Raw genomic sequence first — 25,007 nt, 5'->3', positions numbered from 1 at the left:
ATGACAGTAAAGGTCAAAATTGAATATGATGCCATAAATGAGCGCAACACCTTCTCAAGTGGAGATATTTTGACTGGGCGAGTTATTCTGGAAGTTTTGAAGAAAACAGACTTCAAGTCTCTCACCATTAAGGCAAAGGGAAAAGCAAGAGTGTTGTGGACTGAACATTATGGTCAACACACCCACATCACATACTATGACAAAGAAAAATACTTCTCACAGGAGCAGTTCCTTTTAAATAAGAAGAAACATAAAGGTACTGTCTCAGCTCACTCAATACTTCCACTTTATTAAAACAGAACAACATTTGGGGAATTTTGTTAGGCAGGGTTTTTGACACAAGGCAACAGGATTAGACATGCAGAATCTAGTTGAAGCATTCAAGAGTGGTGCACATGAGATGCTTAGAAAGTTTAGAAATTTTTGAAATGTAATTGAGGATTAAATCCATAGTGTACACTAATGAGATTAGGTGAAAAACATTCATGTTGATTTATCACAATAAATTTTTTAATGCTTTGTGAAGGCTTGTTAAGTAAGTTTGCATTTTCCTTTTTCCTCAGATTCAAACACTCTTGGACCTGGGAGACATGTGTACCCTTTCACATTTCAGATTCCCTTCCAGTAAGTCTTGAATTTGTACCTATAACTCTCAGATACCTTAAAAAATAAATTGCTACCTCAATACTTCATATTTGAATATACATTCTCTGTTGTTAAGGCTCCTGAAATAAGGCTTACATTTAGCATTGAGTGGAAATATGTTTGTTCATTTATCCTTTGTATGTGTGTGTGTGTGTGTTTGTGTGTGCGCATATGTGTGTTATATATTTGTTAACATAATGTTCTGTCTCTTACAGAGACATGCCCTCTTCCTACAAAGGTACATGTGGGAAAGTCAGATACACTCTTACTGCAAAGCTGAGCAGATCACTGCATCTACCAAGTAAAGATAAGACAAAATTCAACTTCATCTCCCAGGCTGACATGAACCATCGTGGTCTCATGGTATGGACATAATCATAATCAAATAACCCTTCATATTCATAGTCCTTACTTCGCTGTGTAGTTCATGAATGTATTTAACTTGTACAAAAATTTATTTTCATTGCTTGTATTTTACAAAAGACTACATAAATGGCAGAAATCCTAAAGTCTATTGACTACTCTATCAAAACTCTACAAGTGTAATAGCAAGATGTCTTTACGTTTTTCAGGCACCACAATATGGGATCAAAGACAAGGATGTCACATTTTTCGCCTCAGGAAACATCTCCATGGAAATTTCTACAGAGAGGACAGGTTATACGCAAGGTAGAAACAGGAACTGAATGTGTGACTTGTTGATTAATGTAATTTGAATGAATTCATCAAAACCTAGAAAGAATGGATGATAACAAATTGTTTATCTTAGTGGGTTAAAGGATACTCTTGAGAATATTAATAATAATTAATAATAATAACAATAAATAATGCTAATATGTTACTGGGGAGCACTAAACTGTTTGTTTTGTTGCAGGTGAGGGCTTAGTAGTGAAGGGTGAAATCGTCAATAGCTCAACACGCAAGATTGTACCAAAATACATCCTCTACCAAAAGCAAAGCTTCTTTGCTGGTGGGAAGAGACGAGTGCACACCTACGATGTCCTGAAGGAGAAAGGTGAGCCTTTACCCTCTTCCACAAGGCAGACTGTGTCCAAAGTGCTGACCATACCCAGGGAGATCACCCCAACCATTCTCAACAGTCGCATCCTGAAGGTGGAGTACAGGTTGAAGGTATGCATTTTTGTGGGGCACATAATTTCATTCTAATGACTTTCCCTGAGAGGAATTAAGTGGGTCAGTAAGACCACACCCACATATCATACTGTATCATAAAAAGCAACTGTTCAGTTTCATGGTCCAATGAATTTAAAACAGCACGTTGTCAAAATTAATTGCAATTTATTGAACATAGTCCCACTGTGAAGGCCTGATTTAAATATCCCAACTTGTCACATTTTATTTATTCAAACTGCCATAGAATCCACAAGAAACAAGCTTCTGGCCAAACTCAGAGTAAAAATTCAGGAATAGTCAGGGTTCAGGGCTTGTGAGGAAATGGGATGGGAAATGTGTTTATGAAGCTAGTGGTGGAGTAACATGGAGAAATACAGTCCTAAACTGATATGACCCTTTCTGGTTTCTATTTTTGTTGTTGTTGTTGTTGTTTTTTCTTTTAGATTATAATAGATTATAATATTCTAGTATTCTATTTATTTGCAGGTCATTCTGGATGTCTCTTTCAGCAAAGATCCAGAGATGAAACTGCCTATCATTATTCTGCCAAGTATTGGGGGATCATCAATGAAAGAACTGTCAGCTTGGCAAGAAAAATCTGGCTGGAACATATGACACTCAACAAAGGAAGCACCACACACTGAAAATAGCAACCAAGCAAAGTGATGATTTGAATTAACATAATTTTCTAAGAATTGTTTTTATGACTTGTTTAACATAAACTGAAAATAAATGTTTTCATACTGTATTCATGTTTATCATAAAATAAAAGTAGTTTTCTAAAAATATTAATTGTGATCAGTGTAGCGCCCCATTGCTGTACTGGCATTAACTGAAGGAGCTGCCCTGAGTTCTTTTTTCAAACGATATATTATTGTCTCCTTTAACCCTCTGGAGTCTGAGGCCTGTCAGCCTCTTTTGAGGTAGTCTGACATGCCTTGACATTTTTATATATTTCACCTATCTAATAAACATTGATCCTAAAGTTTTCCATATGCTTATATTCAGCACAAACTCAGCATCAATAATCTGAGCATTTAGGGCTACATCAGTACCACAATATAGACACTTTATGTTCTCATACCACACCACTTCATTCCTTCAATCAAAGCTGGTGTGACACAAGTTGTTTCACATGATGCATGCATTCATCATTGCACCAGTAGTTTAACCCACTCTTGAATTTGCTACGTATGGACTTGGTTATAACAACCTCCAACACATTTACAAATTGCTGAATTAAAAGGAATCTCTTTATTTTCTGACCCTTTTCTCCAGGCCCCTTAACCATGACATTTTATACTGGAGGCCATCAGTAAGATTCTTAGCTCATCTTATAAAGTGTTCCTAAAGTCACGGATTAACTGAATCGGACCAACTAGCACTGGACCATGGAAGAGGGCCACAGACATAGAAACTTGAACAAATAGATTGAGAGACCCTGTAAAAGATTGTACTTTTAAAGATACAATCTTCATCATAAAATGTTCTTGGTCCACATTCTTTGTTTTCTGGTAGATGGGTACAGGATAAAGGGCTACACCTGTTTCTCTACACTTCTTGATACATAAACATCTCCATTGTTGTGATAATGCTGACTCTGAGAAAACTCATAGGGACTTAGGTAAACCCTGGCAATTTAACACTTATTTACACATCTCTTTCTGAAAGGGGACTGTCTGTACTGTGGACATGGTCTGCTGGGTTGATAAATCAGATCTCAATAAATTAATGAATAAAGTATTAACAATAATAATAATAAAAAAAAAGGAATTAAAGCTGGCTCTGCAAACACACTGTCAAAAATCAGATTGAAAGAGTCAGTTTCAGAAATTATTCACAACCCGTGGCACCACTGTTTTAAAAGGTAATCAATAAAAGAAATGCAATGCTATACATTTTAATATACTTGACAGCATTTATTACTGACCCATTATATGCCAATTGTTTGTTATACTAATGTAGACATTTTCAGTGACATCTGCTTACGATAACTTCCTGTTACATTTTGCCTGATGAATAATAGTTTTCTTTTAAACCTAACAGGGCAGTAACAGTTTTCATCCAAAACCCCCAAAGAGTAATCATACTATATAGAGGAGCAGTTTATCAGTTGGAGAGGAATTTGGAATCCAGTCAGGAGCGAGGTCGTAGACATAGGCAACCCATATAGTTGGGTGGACATACATATTTTAGTATACTGGCTGGTATCACAGCTGTAATGTTTAGCAACAACACAAGTCCCCAAAATGGCAAGACATTTGTGAAGTGCTTCATATTCTCCACTCCATTCATAGATTCTGACTGTCTCTTGAAAAACATGTACAATGCCCAATCAAATACTGTACCTAAGAGATTTGTAAGCATAAGAGAATATGAGTTGAATCCAAAGTTATTACTGTCACAGTGAAGTGGATGATAGGAGACTTCAAACATGGTGGACAATCCCAGTATAATTTTATATATGAATGCAACTCTTTCAGTTCTCCCCACAATTGACCATTGACCCTAAATGGAACCTAATTCACATTCGAGGTGAATTTTGTTCTTCTGTAAATAATGCAATTGTTATTGTCTTATTCTTATTTAAGTCGTTTAAATAAGAATAAGTTATTTTCTGTCAAGTCATCACCCTCTGATTTTACAGATGATGAGGTAGCTCACTGTAATTTAAAAATTGTTTTCAGTTTTTGTAGTACATTAACTGTCCATAAATTCTTTGAAGAGTACCTCATGTTATGTGGCATCCCAGGAGACAGGTGGCAGCAGACAGCAATTCACTGACAGGACTCCAGTGATGAAGTCAGCCTCATACCTGAGCCTCATTCTGAACCTTGTTAGGTTGTGTATTGAAACCTTGCTGTTTCGTCATTCTTGGCTTGGTCTTGTGTTTGTTTGTTGTGGTTGCCTATGCTTAGGAATTCCTGTATTGGAAGTTTAATGGTTTATTATGAGGGCATTCTTTCTCTTTCTTTTCTTTTAAACTTCTCATGCAGTGTTGCCTCCTTAGGTTATTAGGACAATGTTCAAACCCCACAGCTCTTGAGCAGTCTTTGCAAGTAGGGCCTGAAAATTTGGACAAACCTTCCAACAAGGCCAGGCCAGAGATATGAACCAACACAGACAGAGAGAATCTGAGCAGCTGTGGTAAATCAGGGAGACATAATTGAAGCACACCAGCAACTACTGAAACCGCTGTCACAGTCCATACAGCAGGTACAAGAGGCAATACAAATATTTCAGCCTCCTTCACTCTGACTCATTTTCCAACATCTCACCTAATCCTATGGGCTTTCCGCCTACAACAGCACTTCCAACCCCTCCACAAGCTTGAGAACCCTAAACGCCAGGTTTGCTCAAGTATGACATGATCTAGGAGTTGCCTCACTCAGTGTTTGAGTTACAACTACTCTTTTTCAGTACCGATTGAGTTATGGTGGCATGATTTCACTTGCGTGGGTCACTGTTCATTGGGAGTTACAGACACTGGACTGTGCACAGTTTGTATTGTTCAATCAGGAGATGAAATGAGTCACAGAATGTTCAGTAGCCAGGCAGCTACTTATTCAAAACAGGGGCCTGTTCTGTTTCTGACTATGCACTGGGATTCTGTACTGTAGCATTGGAGAGCCACTGGAGCCGAGGGGCCTTGATAGCTGCTTTCCACCACAGACTGTCTTAAAGAGTTATGGGTGAGCTGGTTTGTAGAGGCTGGGAAAATGACCTAGAGTCAGTCATTTCTTTTTTATCAACTCAGATTGACAGTCAAATCAGTGAAAGAAGCAGGGAACTGGCTATTCTGAGCTTGTATGTCTTGTTGGGGTGGTTGTGTATTCAAGAGAATACGCGGCCAACCTCACAACACCACCAAGCTCTTCATTAGAGTCTTCTCCTGTTCAGAATGTGGATCACATGCACTTAAAAGACTTATTCTCACTGCCCACAACTTTCAGGGAAAGAGCAGAGTCATTGAGGGGAGGGAAGGCATAGATGATGAGAGCAGTCTTCTGACCATAACAGCACTCCTGGCTCTTATTGCTAGGGACTCTGGCCAGGCTGAATAATCATCTCAACCTCATGTCATCATCTTGAGGTATTTGTAGATTTAGGGGCAGCAGGTAATTTTTTGGATTTCACTTTACCTTAAGCTGACATTTTATCAGGATAAAGGATAAAAGTTAAGTTAAAGGTGCGGTCTATTGCTGGTAACCCACTTGGCTCAGGTGAAATTTATCTCCAAACTATTCCTTCACAGTTAACTGCAGAACAAAACCACACACTACCTTTTATGTTCTCAAGTCCCTGCTGAATACCCTTACTCTGGTCACCCTCACTCTGTGCAATCACCAGCTCTCCAGGTCTTCAGCCTCCCTCCCTGCCTGGGGCCCCATGTCTGAAGACCTATTATGCTGGTAATCTAACAGTTATTGTTGTCACTTCCATACAGTGCATCCCGGCCTTAAAGTGCACCAAAAGGCCTCAGATGTGTTCCCTAAGGTAAGTTCTGAGTATCGTGATTTTTCTCAAATTTTTACTGAGCAAAATGCCATAGCCTGTGCATCTTTGTGGTTGAGGTGGATGTAGGGATGAGGGTCTTATTGTCCCAGACTTCACTGAAAGAAAGAGGATTGCATCCTTATGCTTTTTTTTTCCCCCTAGGACACTGTCCCATTCAGTGAGAAATTATGTGGCTGATCATGAGCTTCTAGCCAAAAAAATAACATCAGAGGAGTGGAGGCACTGGCTGGATGGGGCTACCATCCATTCATCATTTGGACACATCATAACACTCATCTAAGAGGCCAAGCTGACAGAACTCAAGCCAAACCAGGTGTCCATTTTTTTAGTTGCTTCAGTTTTCCACTGTCCTGTAGTCCTGGGTCAAAAAATCAGAAGGCTGATGCTTTCTCCCATCAGTGTGATTTCTCCCAGATTAACAGATACCCTTCTATGTCACTGGAGTGGAAGATCCAGAGCATTGTGGGGGAGGCACAGAGGCATGAATCAGATCCAGGTGAAGGTCCTCCTGGATGTCTGCTCATGTCCCATTCAGCACGTCCTCAAGTTTTGCAAAGGGGTCACTTCTCCACGTATTCAGGTGTCAGTCAAACTTACAAGTTCCTGAGAAGAAGGTTTTGGTGGCCTAATATGCACCAAGATGTTTGGTCCTTCGACCTTGTCTGTCAAGGCTATGGCCAGAATAAATCATCCCATCAGTGACCAATAGGGCTGAACAATTAATCGATTTCAAATCTAAATTGCGATTTGAAACAATGTGATTAGCAAATTGCAAAAGGCTGCCATTTAGGATATACGTTACGAAGTGCGTCTGACCCAGGGTTTCACAAATTCATACCGTCCTCCTTATGTGACAGGCATGCTCACCAATCAGACGTGCCATGTTCCTCATTAACCAGTCATGCTCACCAATCAGAAGTGACCCAAGGCAACTGCGTATACGCCCACCAACAACAAATGCATGAAACTCAAGAAAAATGTTACATTCCTGGCGCAGAAAAATGGCCTCTGCCGAGCCAGAAGCAGCACTGGAGAATTTATTTTTTTTTTCTAATTATTATTCCTTTATTTATTTAGCTTAACACAGTCACAGCTTTTGTGATAATTGTTCTGTGTTTGATTGTTCTATGTTGTATGCCAATTAAGTAAGGGATAATGTAACAGCAAGCCAGTCATTATTGACAAATAAATCCCCACAGGGTGATTCGCATCGGGGTCCTGCATCACCCTGTCGGGATTTATTTTGCAGTAATGACTGGCTCACTGTACATTATCCCTCTTATTACTCAGCTGCTTAGTAAAGAAATCAATCTGACACAAAATATTGATTTAAAAATGATTTTATTGCTTCCGCTACAAAGAAAATAGTCCGTTAGTGATCAGAGCTGCATCCATAGTAATGATCTGTTATTCATAGCCGCAGTCTGCTGTTCAGAAATAACAGACCACAAAATGCCATAATTGACCAATCAGAATCAAACGTTCAACAAAGCTGTGTAATTAAAAAAAAATCTAATAGATACATGTTGGAAGCAATCTCTTTTAAGTTATCATCCTTGAATTAGAATATAGAGCAGTTAATATTTCAATAGTATCTCAGGTGGTAATGTTCCATTATTAATCAGTTCAATATTCACTGTGTATTAAATCTATTACACAGTGAATATTGAGCTGAAGCTTGACTTTAAAAAATTATATCGCAAATAAAATCACAATTGCAACATGTGTCAGAAAAATTGCAATTATATATTTTCCCCAAATCATGCATCCCTAGTGACCAGCAGGACTTTTTCATCTTTTCCCCGTTCCTTCCCATCCATTATCATGCATCTCCATTGATCTCATCTCAGGTCTCCCTCCCCAGGTAACACCACTATTTTAGTAGCTTTTGGTTGGATTTCAAAATCCACACACTTCATTGCTTTAGCTAAGCTTCTTACTGCAACACAGACAGCAGAGATCTTAAGGGAGGTATTTAAGATTCCTGGGTTTCCCATGGACATTGTGTTGAGGTTTGGGTCCAAGTTCACCTCCCAGTTTTGAGGAGTAGAGAGGGTCAACCAGAAGTTTAAAAAGTTCCTCCAGCGTTTTGTGTCCAACCATTCTGGTGATTGGAGTAAATGGTTCACTTGGGCGGAATTTGGTCATAACACTCTGCAGAACTCATCCACCGTGACTTTTGTAGTGTCAGTTTCCAGCCTCCACTCTTTCCTGAACAGGTGGTGGGGGTCCTATCAGCCAAGTGTCTAGTGAAACACTACTGTAGAGTTTGGAAGGCAGCTCCTTGCCACACTAGCAAAAAGCTCCACAGAACAGCAACAAGCAGAAAACTGATGACAATCAGTTTATTCCGTTACGTCGGAGAGCGCAATCCTCCACTGAGGAACTACCCATTTTTTTTACCCAAATTTTTGGAGAGCACTACATCTAAAAGCACTATATCTAAAAGGGAAATCAAATCACATTAAAATCAAGCATTTTCAGCATTTGTTTGGAATTGGGCCCCTATAACAATGACACCGGTCATGTGACCTACAGTGGATGTAGTTGCTGCCACTGTTTGGGTTTACATTGTAAATGAAAATGAGATTCAAAAAATTTTGCAATCATTATTTTTTTCAACGCCACATGGAACGTGGTTACATGAGTGTTTCCCTTTCAGCACCCATGCAGACTGAGATTATGGAAGTGTTGCAGTATTGTTTCTCAGAAAAATGGGGGAGAGTTCTTTATAACTGAGATACTTCAAGGTCTGCATTTTTAACTGATGATATAAAAATTGATTTGTGCTGAAGTTTTGTGAGCGTTTAAGTGTGGCTTTTGTGCTGTAACGTGAAAAATTAAACAATTTTAATAGAACATTAGAGTAGATCATGTAGATCATGGCCCTGTATTACTATGGCAGCTTGTGTAGTCACTCAAACAGAAGGAATACCTTAGGGACCTATTACTCAGGGCTTCCTTGCCATTGATTCATTCATTTTCAAAGCCGCTTAGCCTAATTAGGGTTGCGGGGGGTGCTGGAGCCTATCCCAGTGTTCACTGTGCGAAAGCCAGGGAAACACCCTGGACAGGTCGTCAGTCCATAGCAGCTTCTTTGCCATGCAAAGTTTTATTTCAGCCCAGAACTATCACACCTGACTCCACCAATCAACTAATCATCAAACCCTTGATTAACTCAATCAGCTGTGATACTTGAGAGTTAAAACAAATGCAGTCAGAGAAAGGTTCCCTTAACACTGAAGCTGAAAACCACTGACCTAAATCATTAAGGTCATTTGGCAAGTCATTAGGGTTATTAGAGTAGACATTGTCACTCTTTGGTCTGCCACTATGTGAGATTTAGAGGCAAAGTTAATTGAATAACTCAACATGATAGGATTCCTTAAATTACTTTCAAGGAAAAAAGAAACCTGTGGAGCTGGTTTCAGAATGAATTCTTTGAACAGTAGGGACATGTCAAAGTTACAGTTTATTTAAACTTACCTTTAAGCATTGTGTCACTGTGAGGCTGGAGTTTGTTGTGCTCTGTATGGGAATTTATAAACATCTGGTATACTTACACTGACAAGTCAGGGGATTAAATTTAGCTTCTCTAAGTTAATTATGACTGTCAGAATTGAATACAATGCCATAAATGAGAACAACACCCTCTCAAATGGAGATATTTTGCCTGGGCGAGTTATTCTGGAAGTTTCGAGGAAGCTGTTTAGCTTTCATGATTTAGCAGGTTAAAAGGTGATGATAATACTGTTGTTGCCTGTCAGCGTGGCAGTATCAGTAGTAGTAGTAATAGTTGTTGTCACTAGGGTTCACTGCACTAAAACTGTTTGTTTTGTTGCAGGTGAGGGTTTAGTAGTGAAGGGTGAAATTGTCAATAGCTCAACCCACAAGATTGGACCAAAATACGTCCTCTACTAAAAGCAGAGCTTCTTTGCCAGTGGGAGGAGACAAATATACACCCACAGTATCTTGAAGGAGAAAGGTGAGCCTTTACCCTCTTCCACAAGACAGATTGTGTCCAAAGTGCTGACCATACCCAGGGAGATCACCTCAACCATTCTCAACAGTCGCATCCTGATGGTGGAGTACAGGCGAAAGGTACGGCAAACAATTTGATTTTAATGACTTATCCTATCAGAGAAGTCTTAAGTGGGTCAGTAGGACTACATCCGCATATAATACTGTGTCATACAAAAGAATGGTGATGGTTTAGTTTCAGAGTCAAGTGGGCTTAAAACAGTTGTCAAAATTTATTGTAATTGATCAAACATAATGATCAAATATCCCAACCTGATGCATTCTGTGACAAAACTACCAAGAAGCCAAAAGATAAGAATGAATCCCTATTCAGGGTAAACATTTAGGAAATGCCAGGCTTCAGGCCTTCTGAGGAAATGTGATGGAAAATGTATTTATGAGGCTGGCGGTAGAGTAACATAGAGAAATACACTCCTAAACTGATACGATCCTTTCTGTTATTTTTTTCAGTATGATAGGCTACAATTTTCCATTGTTCTTTTTGCAGGTCATTATGGATGTTTCCTTCAGTAAAGATCCAAAAATTAAAGTACCTCTTATTATTCTGCCAAATATTGGAAAGTCAGCAATGAAAGAGCTAGAGGCTTGAAAAGAGAAATCTGGCTTGAAGACATGACACACAACAAAGGAAGTGACAAATGCCAGTGCCTTATGATGTGGACTTAGTGAGACATTAACTTAAGCTCATGAAGGATCAATTAACATACAAAAGAAAGACAGAGGTCAACATGGACAAATACCACACAAGCAAACGGATGACTTGAATTAACATTAGCCACTAAGAATTGTTTTTGAACAAGGTTTTCTTAAAAGTAATTTTCTAAAACAATGTGAACAATACCGTACTGTAGATACCTCCTCTCCATATTCCACTTTCAGGATCCCAGTTAAAAAACAAAGACCAAACAATGATCCAAAAGAAATATTTACTAGTTTCCATTTTAATTACTTAATTACTTCAATCAAAGCCGGGTCACACCAATTTGTATGATGGTGCATGCATTCATGGCAGCAGCTGTAGTTAAACTTATTCTTGATTTTTGCTATGTATAGCCTTGGTTACAACAGCTTCCCATATATTTAAAAACAGCTGAATAAAACAGTTTCTTTATTTTCTGATTCATTCCCGAAGGCTTCTTAATTGTGGCAGCTTTACTGAAAGCCCTCGGCAATATCCTTAGCTCATCTTATAAAATATTCCTAAAAATTCATTGACTGAAACAAATATGGCAGCACTGGACCAAAAAGAGAACTGAGGACTTGGATACTTGCACAGTTGTAACGAGAGACCATTTTGATAGATTTTACTTTTAAAGTTATATATATTTACTGTATATTATATGATTTTCACTATAAAATTGTCTTGGTTGACTTTTTTTTCCTGTTTCAAGTAGATGTGTATAGGAAAGGGGCTACACCTTTCTGTATACACAACAATAGCCTTAAAAAATACTGACATTTCCTTCCTGAGGAAAAGTGTAGTACAACCCACTTTCAAGGAAGAAGCACATAGAAAGAAAATAACACAGATCTATTCCAGAGATTCATACTAGCCTCCTTGGGATTCTGTTGAGCTATTGTTTTTGGATGGAATTCTATTTCTCTGTGTCCTTGATGAATTCGCTTGGACCAGCTCATTTGATTGCCTATTGAATTATGTCTTGTTTCATCTGGGACTTCATCTGAAACTGTTATGCTGGGATGCAGCATGCAAGTATCATTAGGTCCAAGAGGTATTTGATTCCTTGGAGGGGAGCATATGGATGGCTTTAATTGACTACCTGGAGGGGACTAAGCTCAGCCAGATTACTCCCACTGAAGCACATAAGATGGCTATATAACTCAATGCAATCTCTTTTGAGCTCGATTCAGAATAACACACTTCAGAGCTTCAATGTTTCGTCTCACAGGTGGGGAGCGGCATGCTACGCTGTGGGCTGTCCAATAACAATGAGATAAGCTGACACTACGTGACAGACTTTTTGTCTCTCAAAGGATCGTATGAGCAGTTTGCTGTTGAAAGATGATTAATTCTTCCATGCTTGCATTATCAGGATACATTTGTTTGGTTAGGAAATGAATGCTGAAGTTGTCGAGGATTGGTTACTCTTAGATTCAGCGCCACTGAGGAACCTCAGATGTCTCCATAATTTACTTACCACTTCAACTTCACCCTCAGTGGTGTGCTTAGTTTTTCCTCCGTTGTGCTGCTGAGCGCATTGTAAGAAATCAGCATTTTGAAGTGTGGTTATTGTCAACAGAATACCAGGACTAATGCAACGGCAGCATATTAATCCGACTATTGTCTTTCTGCTCTTACATTTTATTATTTGTCTTATAACAACAACGGAGAACTATTTTTGTAGCTATTTTAGTGATTAATATTTTGTTTCAGTTCAGTGGCATGCACTCATCCACATCCAAAGAAATAAAAAAAAGAGCTTTGTCTTGATTGTCATCAGACGTAACTATTTAATGGCCCACACGTTCACCTGGATTCATAGTGCCTAGTGTTTAGTAATTCATCTGTGCAGTAGATGTTTTCACTTACAATAAATGTATTGTGTATGAATAATTTGGTATAGCGCAGTACTGCATACTGGGTCATATGATGCCCAAAGGAGCACTGCCATACATTTCACATGTAACATCAGTGAACATGACAAGAGATGTTTTACCCATGGATTAGCAAAGTGTGTGCATGTTACTGTGTGTGTGCAGGTTACTGTGCCAGTTCCAGGATCGTGATGGAGAGTATTCCCAATGGTTTTAAGATGAGGCAATCCATACTGGGAGAAAACATACAGTACCTTTACACTGTTTTGTGTTTCTGTGTTGTCAAACAGCACTCTGATCCCTTTTAGGTGCTTCTTCACTCAACCGTGCCAACCATTTCCTGTGTGGTTAGACCTCCTCAACGCTCTTTCAGGCTGGACTCTGACGTTTGTGAGAGGTTGTTAGCAAACTCAGCTGGTATTTCTTTAGGCTCGGTTTTACTGCTGGCATTGCCAGATGGCAGGAATTCAGCAACTGGGGAGTCATGTGCTGTTGGAATGGAGACAAAGAGCTCAAGGGCATAGAGGGAGTCTGTGTGTGTGTGTGTGTGTGTGTGTGTGTGTGTGTGTGTGTGTGTGCGCGCGCATGTGTGTGTGTGAGAGAGAGAGGGAGGGAGAAAACCCATTGTATAGGCACTGTATTAACCACAAAGTGAGGAAGTCAGTTGTCTCACTCTTCAAGCACTAATGAGACATTAATAAGACACTACTGGCTGTCGCACAAAGTGAAGCAAAGATAAAGAACTTTAGTTATTGCTATTTCACTGCACACCCTCTCTTAGAGTAAATTACCAAGACCTTCATTTAACACTCTGGACAGTGTTAGGCTAAGAAATCATTCATGCTGGCAGGAGGAATTAGTAGTGATCACTGCAAAGATGAACTGTCACCTTTGTTTCAAGAAAAAAAGAACAGATTTTTCACACACAAAGCTGGATTAGTTGGCTACGAATTGTGCAACCTAATGCCATCTTGACAACCAGAATAGAAAGCAATCACTGAAAATATCTATTGAAGATTAGCTTTATTGATGATCCTACATTTTCAATTGTACTGAATTAGGAATAAAGAGTCTAAGGGACTAGAGTCACAGACTATGATGTGTGGAGGAGATTAACAATAATGTAACAATAGAAAGTCAATCAATAAAGCAGATCAATTAGTGGATGTCTAAAACAATAACACATTTTATCCACCCTTTATTTTACTCTTTACAGTTAGTCAAACTTGGTCAACTAATTAGTACCATTGCTGGGATAAATTCAAAAAAATTAAGTTGTTCTGAGTAAAGTACATCATTATGGCATTATACTCAAGCTTGTGGCATTCTGAATCAATAGGCATTAACAATAAAACTTGTATGCTGTTATACTGCTAGGTTTTATAGATTTTACTGGCTTACTAAGGGCTAGGGTGGAAGGGTCACCTTTTGTGTCCATGAGAAAGAGTATCAATCTATGAGCAGAAAGAAATTAACCTTCTTTTCTTTTGTCAAATCTGTGAGGTGTGCTGTAACTTAAGGTCTCAGCTGTTTGCCTATAGACAAATTCCTCCTCAGCGTGATTTCGGAATATAATCGTGATTTTGGTTTAATATTATCATTTAAATATGATAAGATAGCAAAAGATTGCATAAGAGACAGATTCATCAAAGTGTAAATAAAGCCCTTGTTCTTTTCCATCCCTATCATAATTTCACTTTCAAAATCTTCCATTGAAAGCACATATCATATCAAGAAAGACAAGGTAACACTGTATAAACGTGCATGACTTAGTATGTTCACTAGAGTAATGGTGAAAGTAATGGTGACCAAAAACATCTAGATATGTGCAACATATTCTGAAAGAATAGCAGATAGTAAAACCAAATAGAAGAGATAACTACAACACAATTTGTGTCTTATGGCGTGTAGCAGGTGTGACAGCTTTTCATCTGGAAAAGACGAATGAGGCTTTTCACTAGTGGAGAAAGCATTAAACATGCAGTTTCATCTTTGCCTCTGTACTCCACCTGCTACATTCCTACTCATCAGAGCATTGTAGACACCTCTTGAAGATGTCCACAGTAGACAGCAAAAATCCGCCTTTCTCAGCCTCAGTTTGGGCCTGTGTAAACCAGACCGTATGCATGCAACCAGGTCAAGCCCCCATGGAGAGGGAGAGCTGATTCTAAAAGGTCAATTTGCACAGAGTCTTAAAAACATAGAAGAGGCGAAGTTCTAACACAATCTTCTTGTGAACAGTTTTAGGGCTACAGTGGTAAGAACTGTCTAATACGCACAGAGTTAAATGATGAGGCCCATAAAATATTGTTAAATACTTTCATTAACATTTAACTAAAGGGAATGAGGTTAGTCAAATGTTACATCGTGCTAGTTATCAGCACTGATCGTCATCGCTGACTACAGCACGAATACAGAGTGAGCAGAACCTTTCTGGTTCAGTGAATGATGTAACCTTAAAACAATGAATACATCCACAGCAATTACAGATAAAATGTAGGACATTAAATCTCGGTCCCCATCAGCCTCCTATCCCCATCCCAGAAAAGCATCAAAGGAATATCCACGCTATCGTCAAAGGACATTGACCGTTTTTTCTCTCTTAGAGGGTACAACCAACATCTTTGGGGGGGTGGGGGAGGGGGGTGTCCTCATTCAGATGCAAGTGCTTTCTAGGCATACTGGTGGCTGATGTCCGAGACAAGGATTAGGATTAATTTTATACCACACTGAATTTTGAAAGTCTCCACTCAAGAGGTAATTCTTCCCAAAATTAGACCGATTCCATGTCTACATTGCTTGACTTGTAGCATTTAGAAATTGACATTCAGCAATTTATCTTATTTTTTGTGTATAGCACGTTTTGACCTTGATTTTCAAAACATATTGAATTGGTCTCGCACATAAATAACACAGAAACCATTTAAAATACAATCAACTCTGTTTTTGTTGAACATTCAGTTCAGAGGTTTGATTGAGGCTACTGTTTTATGGCAGTGGATAAAAAAAGATGGCACAGGAACAAGACAATTAAATCAATACAAAAAGTGGCAGTGACATTACTGACAAGATTACTCACATATTGGATATCAGTCATGCCGTTTAATTGGGGAGAGCAAGCAGGGGAAGTGGTGACAAGGCTGTAAGCACTAGTTAAGTAATGGGAAACACACAGAAGACGCAGTCTTCCAAACACAGAAGACAATTTCTTGCATTTGCTGTCATACAGTTCTTTCGTATATTGATATAACTGTTTCATTTTTAAACCGTGTATTTAAACTGACTCTCTTTTTATCATGTAACTTGGTTACAGCATTTTTATCGATTGTTGACTTGACAAGTCCAGGTTATCAGTGCTGACGCATAAGTTTAGCAAGGGATTTTATTTGAATCTTATATAGACATGATTCACAATATTTAATAACTAAATACTTTGTTTGCAACACTTAAGACAAAAATAATCAGGTGTTCATGAACACCATGTAAAGCTAAAATGCTGTCAGCTTCACATGAATTTGAGGGTGTCTGCTGACCCTGGGTGTCCACGGCTTAACTGTAAATGAAGTTCTAGTTTTCTCACTTGTTCATTTTTTTCATGTGGCTGCGTGTGTATGCGCATGCAATTGAAAAAGAGAAAGGCTGTAGAGCTGCACAGAGGTGAGTCAGAGTGAAAGTGCTAAAGGTGACTTTGTTACAGGGTAGATGAAGGGTCAGCGCTACTTTAAAAGTCTGCAGTTAAGTGGCTAGGGGCATGCCTCAAGGGTCTATTCTGGTACCAGTGCCCAGTTTTCCTCTATATGACAGAGCAGTCTGTCACGTAGTCACTACCAGACTAATTACATTTCTCCACAAACATCTCATCCACCTTCACTACTCTCCCTCAGTGAAGTGTCTGCCTGTGGGTATACACATGAGTAAAATCCATACATTGGTATGACACCAAATGAATGTGAGTGGGTAAGATTAAACCCAAGTGAATGTGAAGTGTAGGATGCTTGTGTTTTTTTTCCCTACCCTGAGCTCTAAACTTCCTCTAAGCATATAAATAATGTTGTTTTGTCCTCTTGTCCTCTGCTATTTTTTTCCACGGTTGGGCATTGTATATATTCTTTCACTAGAAGCTAGACAATAAATATAGCATTCCAGTGGACAGCTTGCCAGATTTTCTCCTCCTTTGTAGTCATACATATTTTTTGATTTGCATGTTTGTTTTTTCTTTGGCTGCACTCACACTGGTCCACACCCCGACTAAACCAAAAAGTGACGAGATGTTGAGAGATTGACAAAACCGCACAGCTCTGTACCATGCAGCGGCACAAATTTGCAATCTTACAGCTAATTTAAGGCACTTAATTGCAGACTTTTAAAGGAGAACTCTTAAACAATACTAATAGTCTTTTCATGTTTGTTCATAAATATACTACTTATAGATATCCTTGGTGACAACCTCTTTACTGTGTGGGCAAAAACCTGCAGTAAAAGAGGAGTAAAACACTCAGGCCTGTGGAGCTGTTGGAAGACATAAAACTTTGGGCTGGTTACTGGTCACACCACCCATTGTGGTTTCATACAACTGCTCCACCTGTGGCAGTCTGTTCCTTAATATTAGGCTCTCAGCATTAATCACTTGAGATTAACAAGTTCAGTGTCTTTGCACCGCACACACTGATGTGCCACGGCTTAACCCAAAGAAACAGTAGGCAGAGGCCAAGGGAGAGATTTACTTCGAGATGTTGTTTTGCACTGGGGACTTATAAAAACCATTTCAAGATCCATTTCAAAGTCTTCGTTTTTCTTTCCGTGTCATCAGGCCCAAATAACACAATAGAGACAAAAGCGCGGTCCGATTCATCTTGGTCCTGTGTGACTGTGATATTAATAACTGCACGCTTGTTGTTCTTTCCCTCTTCACTTCTCCCCTCGCTCTCTCTCTCTCTCTCTTTCTCTCTCTCTCTGTCTCTCTCTCCCTCCTCCAGGGAGGTTAAGACATGAGACAGCTCTCTCACCACTTCCTCCTCAATATGTGTGTGTGAACACTACAAATGGTAACCACAGGAGACAGTAGTGTTGGGTGTGAGAACTCTGAATACTGCTTTGTTTGAAACTATGTTCTCAACATAAATCCATGCCATTTTTACAAAAGAAAATGCATCCTCCCTTCCTTATTTCAACAAAAGATTTTCACACCCAAAATAAAACATTTAACTGTTGTTTTCATTTACAGTTCGCCTTTTTGGCAGTCGAAGCGCTTTGTTATGTAGGTCAAGCTAAGATGGAAAAGCTAAATTTAGTTACTTAACTAGGTGCTGGTAATAGAGGTTTTATTTGACAGCTCATCACATTTTTTTCTTTTAGGATTTATTTAGAAATGTATAGAACTCTGAAACACTTGCACCTTTTAAGTTGTAGTATTTTTTGCCAGGCTGTGTGTTCATGGACTGAGCAGCAAATCTGCACCTTTCTCTATCATTCTTGACTGTATTCTCATTAGAATTGTATGAGGCCCAGTTTGCTGAGCGAAGGAACAAGCTTGGCACCCACAGAGACAGAATTAGCACCGTACAGCAATCTTATGACAGTCATTTTTTTTTTAAATTTATGTAGCCTAGTTGGTTAAAGCTGTTTCGTCATTTAGTGCTCTGAAATAAACACACATTTTTACAACCAATTAGGCCACCAGGGAAGGTTCTAACACAAGGTATCATCTGCGTGTGTGGTTACATGAAACCCTAAATTGTCTCTCTATTTTCCGATTAAAAACATTCTAAGATTTTGTTTGTGCCTTTCAGTGTAACAAAACAGGCTTAAAGATTACAGCCCAGAAATTAGTTGCCCTGTAAGTTACCAGATAACATCAACAAAGGACTAGTTTCTCCTTCTCTTTATGAACTAGAATATGAGGCTTTGGGCAAAGGGGGGAGGGGGAGGGTCAAATATTCCCCCAGCAATTTACTGGAACAAGTACCTGACTCAAGGGCATGAAAGCAGTGGCTTGCTGTATGCTACGCACCTACTTCTGGTCAGTCTCTGATCTGTTTAGGATCTACATCAGCTCCCCAGGCAACAGTGAATAAAATGTAACCTATCTATCAGCCTTAAAAAACAGATTAATGGATATTATAAAAGGGCTGTTAAAAATGTTTTAGAGGTGTCTGTAATCCAGGTATGATGTAATCCAAGTATGAAAGACAGAAAAGTGTGTGTGTGCGTGTGTGCATGTGTGTGTGTGTGTGTGCGTGCGTGCGTGCGTGTGTGTGTGTGTGTGTGTGCGCGCGCGCGTGTGTGTGCGCGTGCGCGTGTGCGTGTGCGTGTGCGTGTGTGTGTGTGTGTGCTCCCCTCTTAAAGGTCAGTGGTCCTCCTCAAACCTATTGCTGTTTTCTGTTACAGGGCACTTGTCAGATGTTAGTGTGGGAAACATAGTCTAATAGTGATGTGTTCATCACAAACAAAGGAAAACATCCACCTTTATCAAAGCAGGAGTGATAAACTTGCCACTCAGGCTCACTTATTTAAGGAGACAATCCAGGCAAATACAAGAGTGTGAGAATCTGTCACATCACTGCTGTCAAATCAAATTCCACTGACGTTATCTCTCTTAGCCAAACATTGAAACCAATGTTACGCGCGGGTAGCGGTGTTGAGCCGGTCAACTGTTTGGGCAGAAGTAACGATTTGGAACACGTTTTGTTTGTTTAGGCTGCCGTGCACGTATCGCCTCACGCCCCCACCCTGCCCCCCACCACCCACGGTGTGAAACTGCGTCAGGATAACGCCACCAGCAAAAGCAGCTTACAAGTTGCAGGAAGGTCAGCCAGAGAGCATGAGCGATACTGTTTTCATTAATCACTCATGGGTAGAATAGCTCAGTCCCACTCTTTAATCACATCCAAAAAATAAAAATTTGTAAAAATGTAAAACATACCTTTTTTATTAACTGCATCAAGCCTGTAGGAAAATGAAAAAAACCCAAAACAAAACAAAAACAATGGATTCACGTGACTTCTTCACATTTGTTAAATTAATACAGCCATTATATAAAATCTATTCTCACCCCATTATGGTTATGGATGATGTCTTATGGGGAAACTGAGATACACACCTAAGGAGTATACATATGTTAAGGAGCTCTATTTTGCCTAAAGGGGAACATTAAGGTCCACCCTTAGGCTCCCATGAGATTATTTTTCTTATTATTTTCTGTCAAATCTCCCAAATAAAAATGAAAATGAACAAGGTCGACTGTCAACCAGCTATTGATTGCGGGGCTCAGAGACGTAACCTAATCTTGAACATCGCTGCATCAAAGTGAATTGCTGACAATGGTGGGGTATTTTTATCTGCGGCATTCATAATTTATTGAATGACCGATGCTCATATTCAGTGTGTTCAATTATGATGAATTTTTTAGCAGTGCAACCAGAAATTCTAAGATGGTACGGCTAGACTGCTAAGTGGCGCACGTGGCTAAGGAACTGCTATGCAGTGAAGAGGGGTGTGCTTAAACTCATATTTCCTCGTCTGACATAGTCGACATATTTGTCTTCTGTGACCAGGAGTCTCTGACGAGACAGCTAGCTGTTTTCACTTGGATGGCTACTCTAGAATCCCTCTCTCTTCCCTCTTGGAGAGCCTGGCAGAATTAAACTACTTTTTAATACTGTATTCTGTTGCTCACTCCACATTTGTCAGGCACTCTGTGAGAAAGTCTTTGCCAGCAAAGGATAAAAGCATGGATTTTAGGTCATTCTAAATTAGGAAGAAAAGGTGGAGGGCACATCAAAAGTCAAAGGACTTACACGGAAGATATGCTAAGGAGGTGAGTGAGCACCGTGAGCTTGCAGTATGCTTTTAAAGCACTCGTGAGAAAACAGCTTCGCTATCGGATGCACCATTCTACCCACGTTTCCTTCCAGACTGTCTGGCGTACAGGGGATAAAGCAAGATGCACACAGCGCTCCGGAGAGGCCTATCTAGGTTTGTAACACATGGTTTCCCAAGCTTGCACGACAAGGGCAAGTTAGAATCCGAAGGTACAGAGACAGGAGGTGCTCTCAAAGGAACACGCTGATTAGCCCTATACAGACAAGCCGTGTTTCTAAATTAGAACTGCTTCCCATCTGTAAATTATTGAATTCAGGAGCTGTTCTGTAAAATACAGAATATCTACACAATGTCCAGCAATAAGTGATAGAACCACCTCGAATATGTGTTGTGTCTCATTGCAGCCCTACATTGTCATCTGTGGCATTAGGGTAAGGCTGAAGATCATATGTTTAAATCAAGACCTGTAGAGAGAATATGAAGTGGATTTAAAAGAAAGAAAAGGCAACAGGCATTTGTATTTAATTACGTTGATGTATTATTGTGTAAATGTGTTTACCCAATGAAACTTTTAATATGTTCGGTAAGGAGGGACTTACTTGTGGGATTTGTTCTTTGTAATTAGAAGGACATATTGCAGTTCACAGCACCCTTGGTGTAAAAACACAACATTTTGGTTTTACTTGCAATTCATTTTCATTGACACTGTTTTGGAAAATTTTACCATGTGGCTTTAACATCTGAGATATCCACCCTACCCTATTTGCGCTTTTAAAAGACGCCTGGCCAAGCATTCTTTGGTCTTGATTTGTTTCCTCTTTGCAAGATTGGTAAAAGCCACACACAGATGGGTAATGCATTTTTCAGCATGTATGTTAGACAGAGTTGTCCCACTAAGCTTTGGACCCAAAGCTTACATAATCTCCATCCCATTTCCTCTTTGAATGCAACTTCTCTCAGTTCAATTCCTCTGACAGTATCCAAGGTTGTCCGTGCTGTTTCAGTTCCTGATGTGATGCCAGCCGGCAGAGATTAAGTACCTTCCCCAAGCATAGACAAAGGTACTGCAACCAGATGTGCACTTGACCTTCGTATAACACCATTTCAAAGAGATAATCATTTGTTTGTGTCTTGCAATTGAAGCAAAGTACATATAAACGAACAGTAAGATGTTTTCGTAGGGTAGTTCCAGAGTAGTTATAAAAAAAAAGACCAAACATTTCAGTTAGTGTTTGCTATCACTGTGTAAAAAGTTCTGTGTGATCATTTGAGCGAGCACAGTATATTTAACATTTCCATTTATCTTTGTGTTGTGTTGTAATAGGCTATTCTACATTTTATTTGCTTTACTGAGATAATGCAATTTAAATAGTAGCAATTGTTTTTGTAGTTATATGATAATGACCCAAACCTTTACCTTGGGCACTGCAATGTATTGTATTATCACTTTTCAATGTGTTTTACCCAACAGAAATAAATTGTCAAATAATCTTGACCTTAACTGAATAAGTACAACAAGCTTTTGGCAGCTTCTTTGTTATGGTCACTGATAAACAGACACATTGCTCAAGAGAAAAAAAAAAATCTCTGTTGCAATTCGGCGTCAGTCTCAAATCAGGATCCTAGGCCTGGAGTCGTGCTGATCTGAGCCGTGATTGGTCACAGAGGGATTAAATTGGCAGAGAAAACTGTGTGTGGTTCCTGTGACCTGTGAAGAGGAGCTCATCAGAACACACAAAGCCTGTCAGAGGCTCAGCAATCAACCATTTATACTGACACCATGTCAGCTACTCCACACTGAGGCACTGTCAAAAACCGGCTCAACAACTGCACCACAAATCCTTGCCCTTCATTGTATCCGACTCCTTGATTAATGAAGAATGAAACCTCTTTGGCATCATATCAGCTTTTATGAATTCTTCATAGCCGTCTCTTAAAGTAGGACTCTTTTGTAAAGTTCTCAAGGAAACAGTTTTATAATTCTGTTGATTCAGTCTGAGACTAGCCAAGTGACAAAGATGTGTCCTCAATACATTTTCCCTGACATAATATTATCTTAGCTGTTTCTGTGTTGTATGCCTTCACTATATAATCTGTTGGGGGAAAAAAAAAAAAAAAAACTTTGCCAAATAAGTAAATGTAAATGTAGAACGGTAAAGTCCGTGAGTGAAATCAGTAACATAACACAGATCTGTAAACAATCTATATGTAAAACGGTCCGAAAAATATTTTTACAAGGTTCACAATCAATAGGATACGATTTGTGAAAACATAAATAAAGATATTTTCTGGCAAAACATTTCAAAGAGATATCCTCCTCAGTTCAATCTATGTGTAATGAATCTCTTCAATAATCACTTTGGAACACGATCGTCATTAGCAGCTGGAAATTATTATTCATCCTTCCGTTTCATTCCGTTCTTCATCAAGTCACATATGGGATGAAAGCTGTTCTACATTCATAGCCAAAAGCATCACATAATGATTCAAATACTTTCAGAAAAAAAAGCATATTTCTAATTGTAACTTTCATCGTATCTGTTTAAAATCCTACTCACTGAGAAGCAAAAGTTAATTGCGCATAGCAGAAACTCCAGTGACAATACAGTGTCTGTTTCTTAATATTGTACGATGGGAGGACATTTGAGTCATATTTTGTATTCATGAAAGCAGGTTTACAATATCCTTGTCCAATGTCACACGTTGCTGAGTGACTTGTCCCCTGTAAAGATTGATTTAAAACTTTGACCCTGGAACAGAGAGAGTTCTACCATCCTATTTTCACACTGACGACCATTGGCAATGATTTCCTCAGGTTACTTCACTTGGATGTGTGAACTTTGCGGCACCTTGGCCTTGTCTGTCATCTAAAACCGGTTCTCATGTTGTGCCCTGTCTCTGTTTCTCTGACAGGTGGGTAAGTTTGTGAGCAAATTGAAGAGACAGTCAAGATACTGCCCTGAGGTGGTACCGTATCAAAGAGAGTTGTCAGCAGTGTGCCAGCAGGCTTTGCAATGGCACGCTAGACTTTTGCATACTGATACTCCTCTCAAGAGTTCTAAACTTGATGAGCCATAACGTTCCCTCTGGTAAGGAGGCATAAAGGAGGCGTGTTAATTACAGAGATATTCAAAGATGCAACACAAACACTGTATCAGCTTTGGTTAATACTGATAGTTATGGATCACTACTGCCATGTTGGGACATTAAAATACTTTAAATAAAGTATTATATAATTATATATATAATAAAGTATTATATAAATTCATAATAAATTGATCCTCTCACTTCCAGATGTTTGGAATTTATTAGCGTGGGCTCTAGATATTGTAGGGTTGGTTAAAATGGGTTCTTAAGCAGTGTATCATTTCTGTATCATTGTTAGTTTTCAGACCAAGGTAAGAGTGTACAAAAAAAAAAGCTTGAAGTGTGAACAGAATCTTAAGACTGATATGAGGGTAGGTCACAAATTCTGGTGGAGGAAGCTTTGGGATTTAAATCATCCAGGAATTTTTTTTTTTTGTCCATCACTCCATGGAAGAACTCTGATGTGCTATGCAATAATGACAATAGCCCTGTTTACCCAGAGTGTCCCACATCTGTTTCATAAACGCCCTCTGATATTACAATGCAAGAGCCAATGTGCCATTTAAAAGAACATTGCAGTTCACGCCATTGTAATATCCACATAAATCCTGTCTTTATCACATTACAGACACTGTGCAATTTCTTGGCTCAACTCACTATGTGATTTAGATTTCATAACTTTCAAAGTAGCGTTAACACAATCTTTGCTGCGTCACGCCATCACGGTTATACCATGCAAATCTCTTTGTGGGTATCTTCAAATGTAAGGATACAAGAACATGCATTGTGCGCAGTGAAGAAAATTAAACCAAATATCTTGCCAGTTGCTAGATTAACCTTAGATTAAAAGAGCCTATCGTGCCATCTGGACAAATCCACAATACGGCAGTCCTTCTAAGGACAAGAGTTTATTCCTGATGCTAAGTGATACTGCTTTATCAAATGCAGTGAAGCTAACCAGCTAAGGCACAACACTACAGTTTGAGACTCAGGATCAAAAAATTTTCCTATCTCAGTTTAGCTCAATGGCATCAGAGTATGTCTCTAATGGAGACAGATTATAATACTAAAATATAAAATATATACTGCATACCGTGAAAGCACAGAATTACTTCGGTCCATTCAACGAGTGTCCGGCCCATCGACCTGTTTATGATATTATATATAAAACCACGGACGTATTAGGATTTTACAACTTTGAGTGG

General features: G+C 39.1%; 1 protein-coding gene across 1 annotated transcript; it reads left to right on the top strand.

Moving 5' to 3' along the window:
• Positions 1–23,644, top strand: LOC115821390 (arrestin domain-containing protein 3-like). Its single transcript, XM_030785218.1, has 9 exons — positions 1–256; positions 564–624; positions 861–1,008; positions 1,218–1,314; positions 1,520–1,776; positions 2,266–2,357; positions 10,308–10,398; positions 19,591–19,700; positions 23,629–23,644. Exons 1-9 carry the CDS (start codon positions 1–3, stop codon positions 23,642–23,644), a joined length of 1,128 nt encoding a protein of 375 aa, XP_030641078.1.
• Positions 23,645–25,007: the final 1,363 nt, after the last annotated feature.

The sequence above is a fragment of the Chanos chanos genome, chromosome 9, assembly GCF_902362185.1.
Source record: "Chanos chanos chromosome 9, fChaCha1.1, whole genome shotgun sequence".
Lineage (NCBI taxonomy): Eukaryota > Metazoa > Chordata > Actinopteri > Gonorynchiformes > Chanidae > Chanos > Chanos chanos.
The sequence above is the reverse complement of the archived record's forward strand: the minus strand, read 5'-3'. Positions and strand labels throughout refer to the sequence as shown.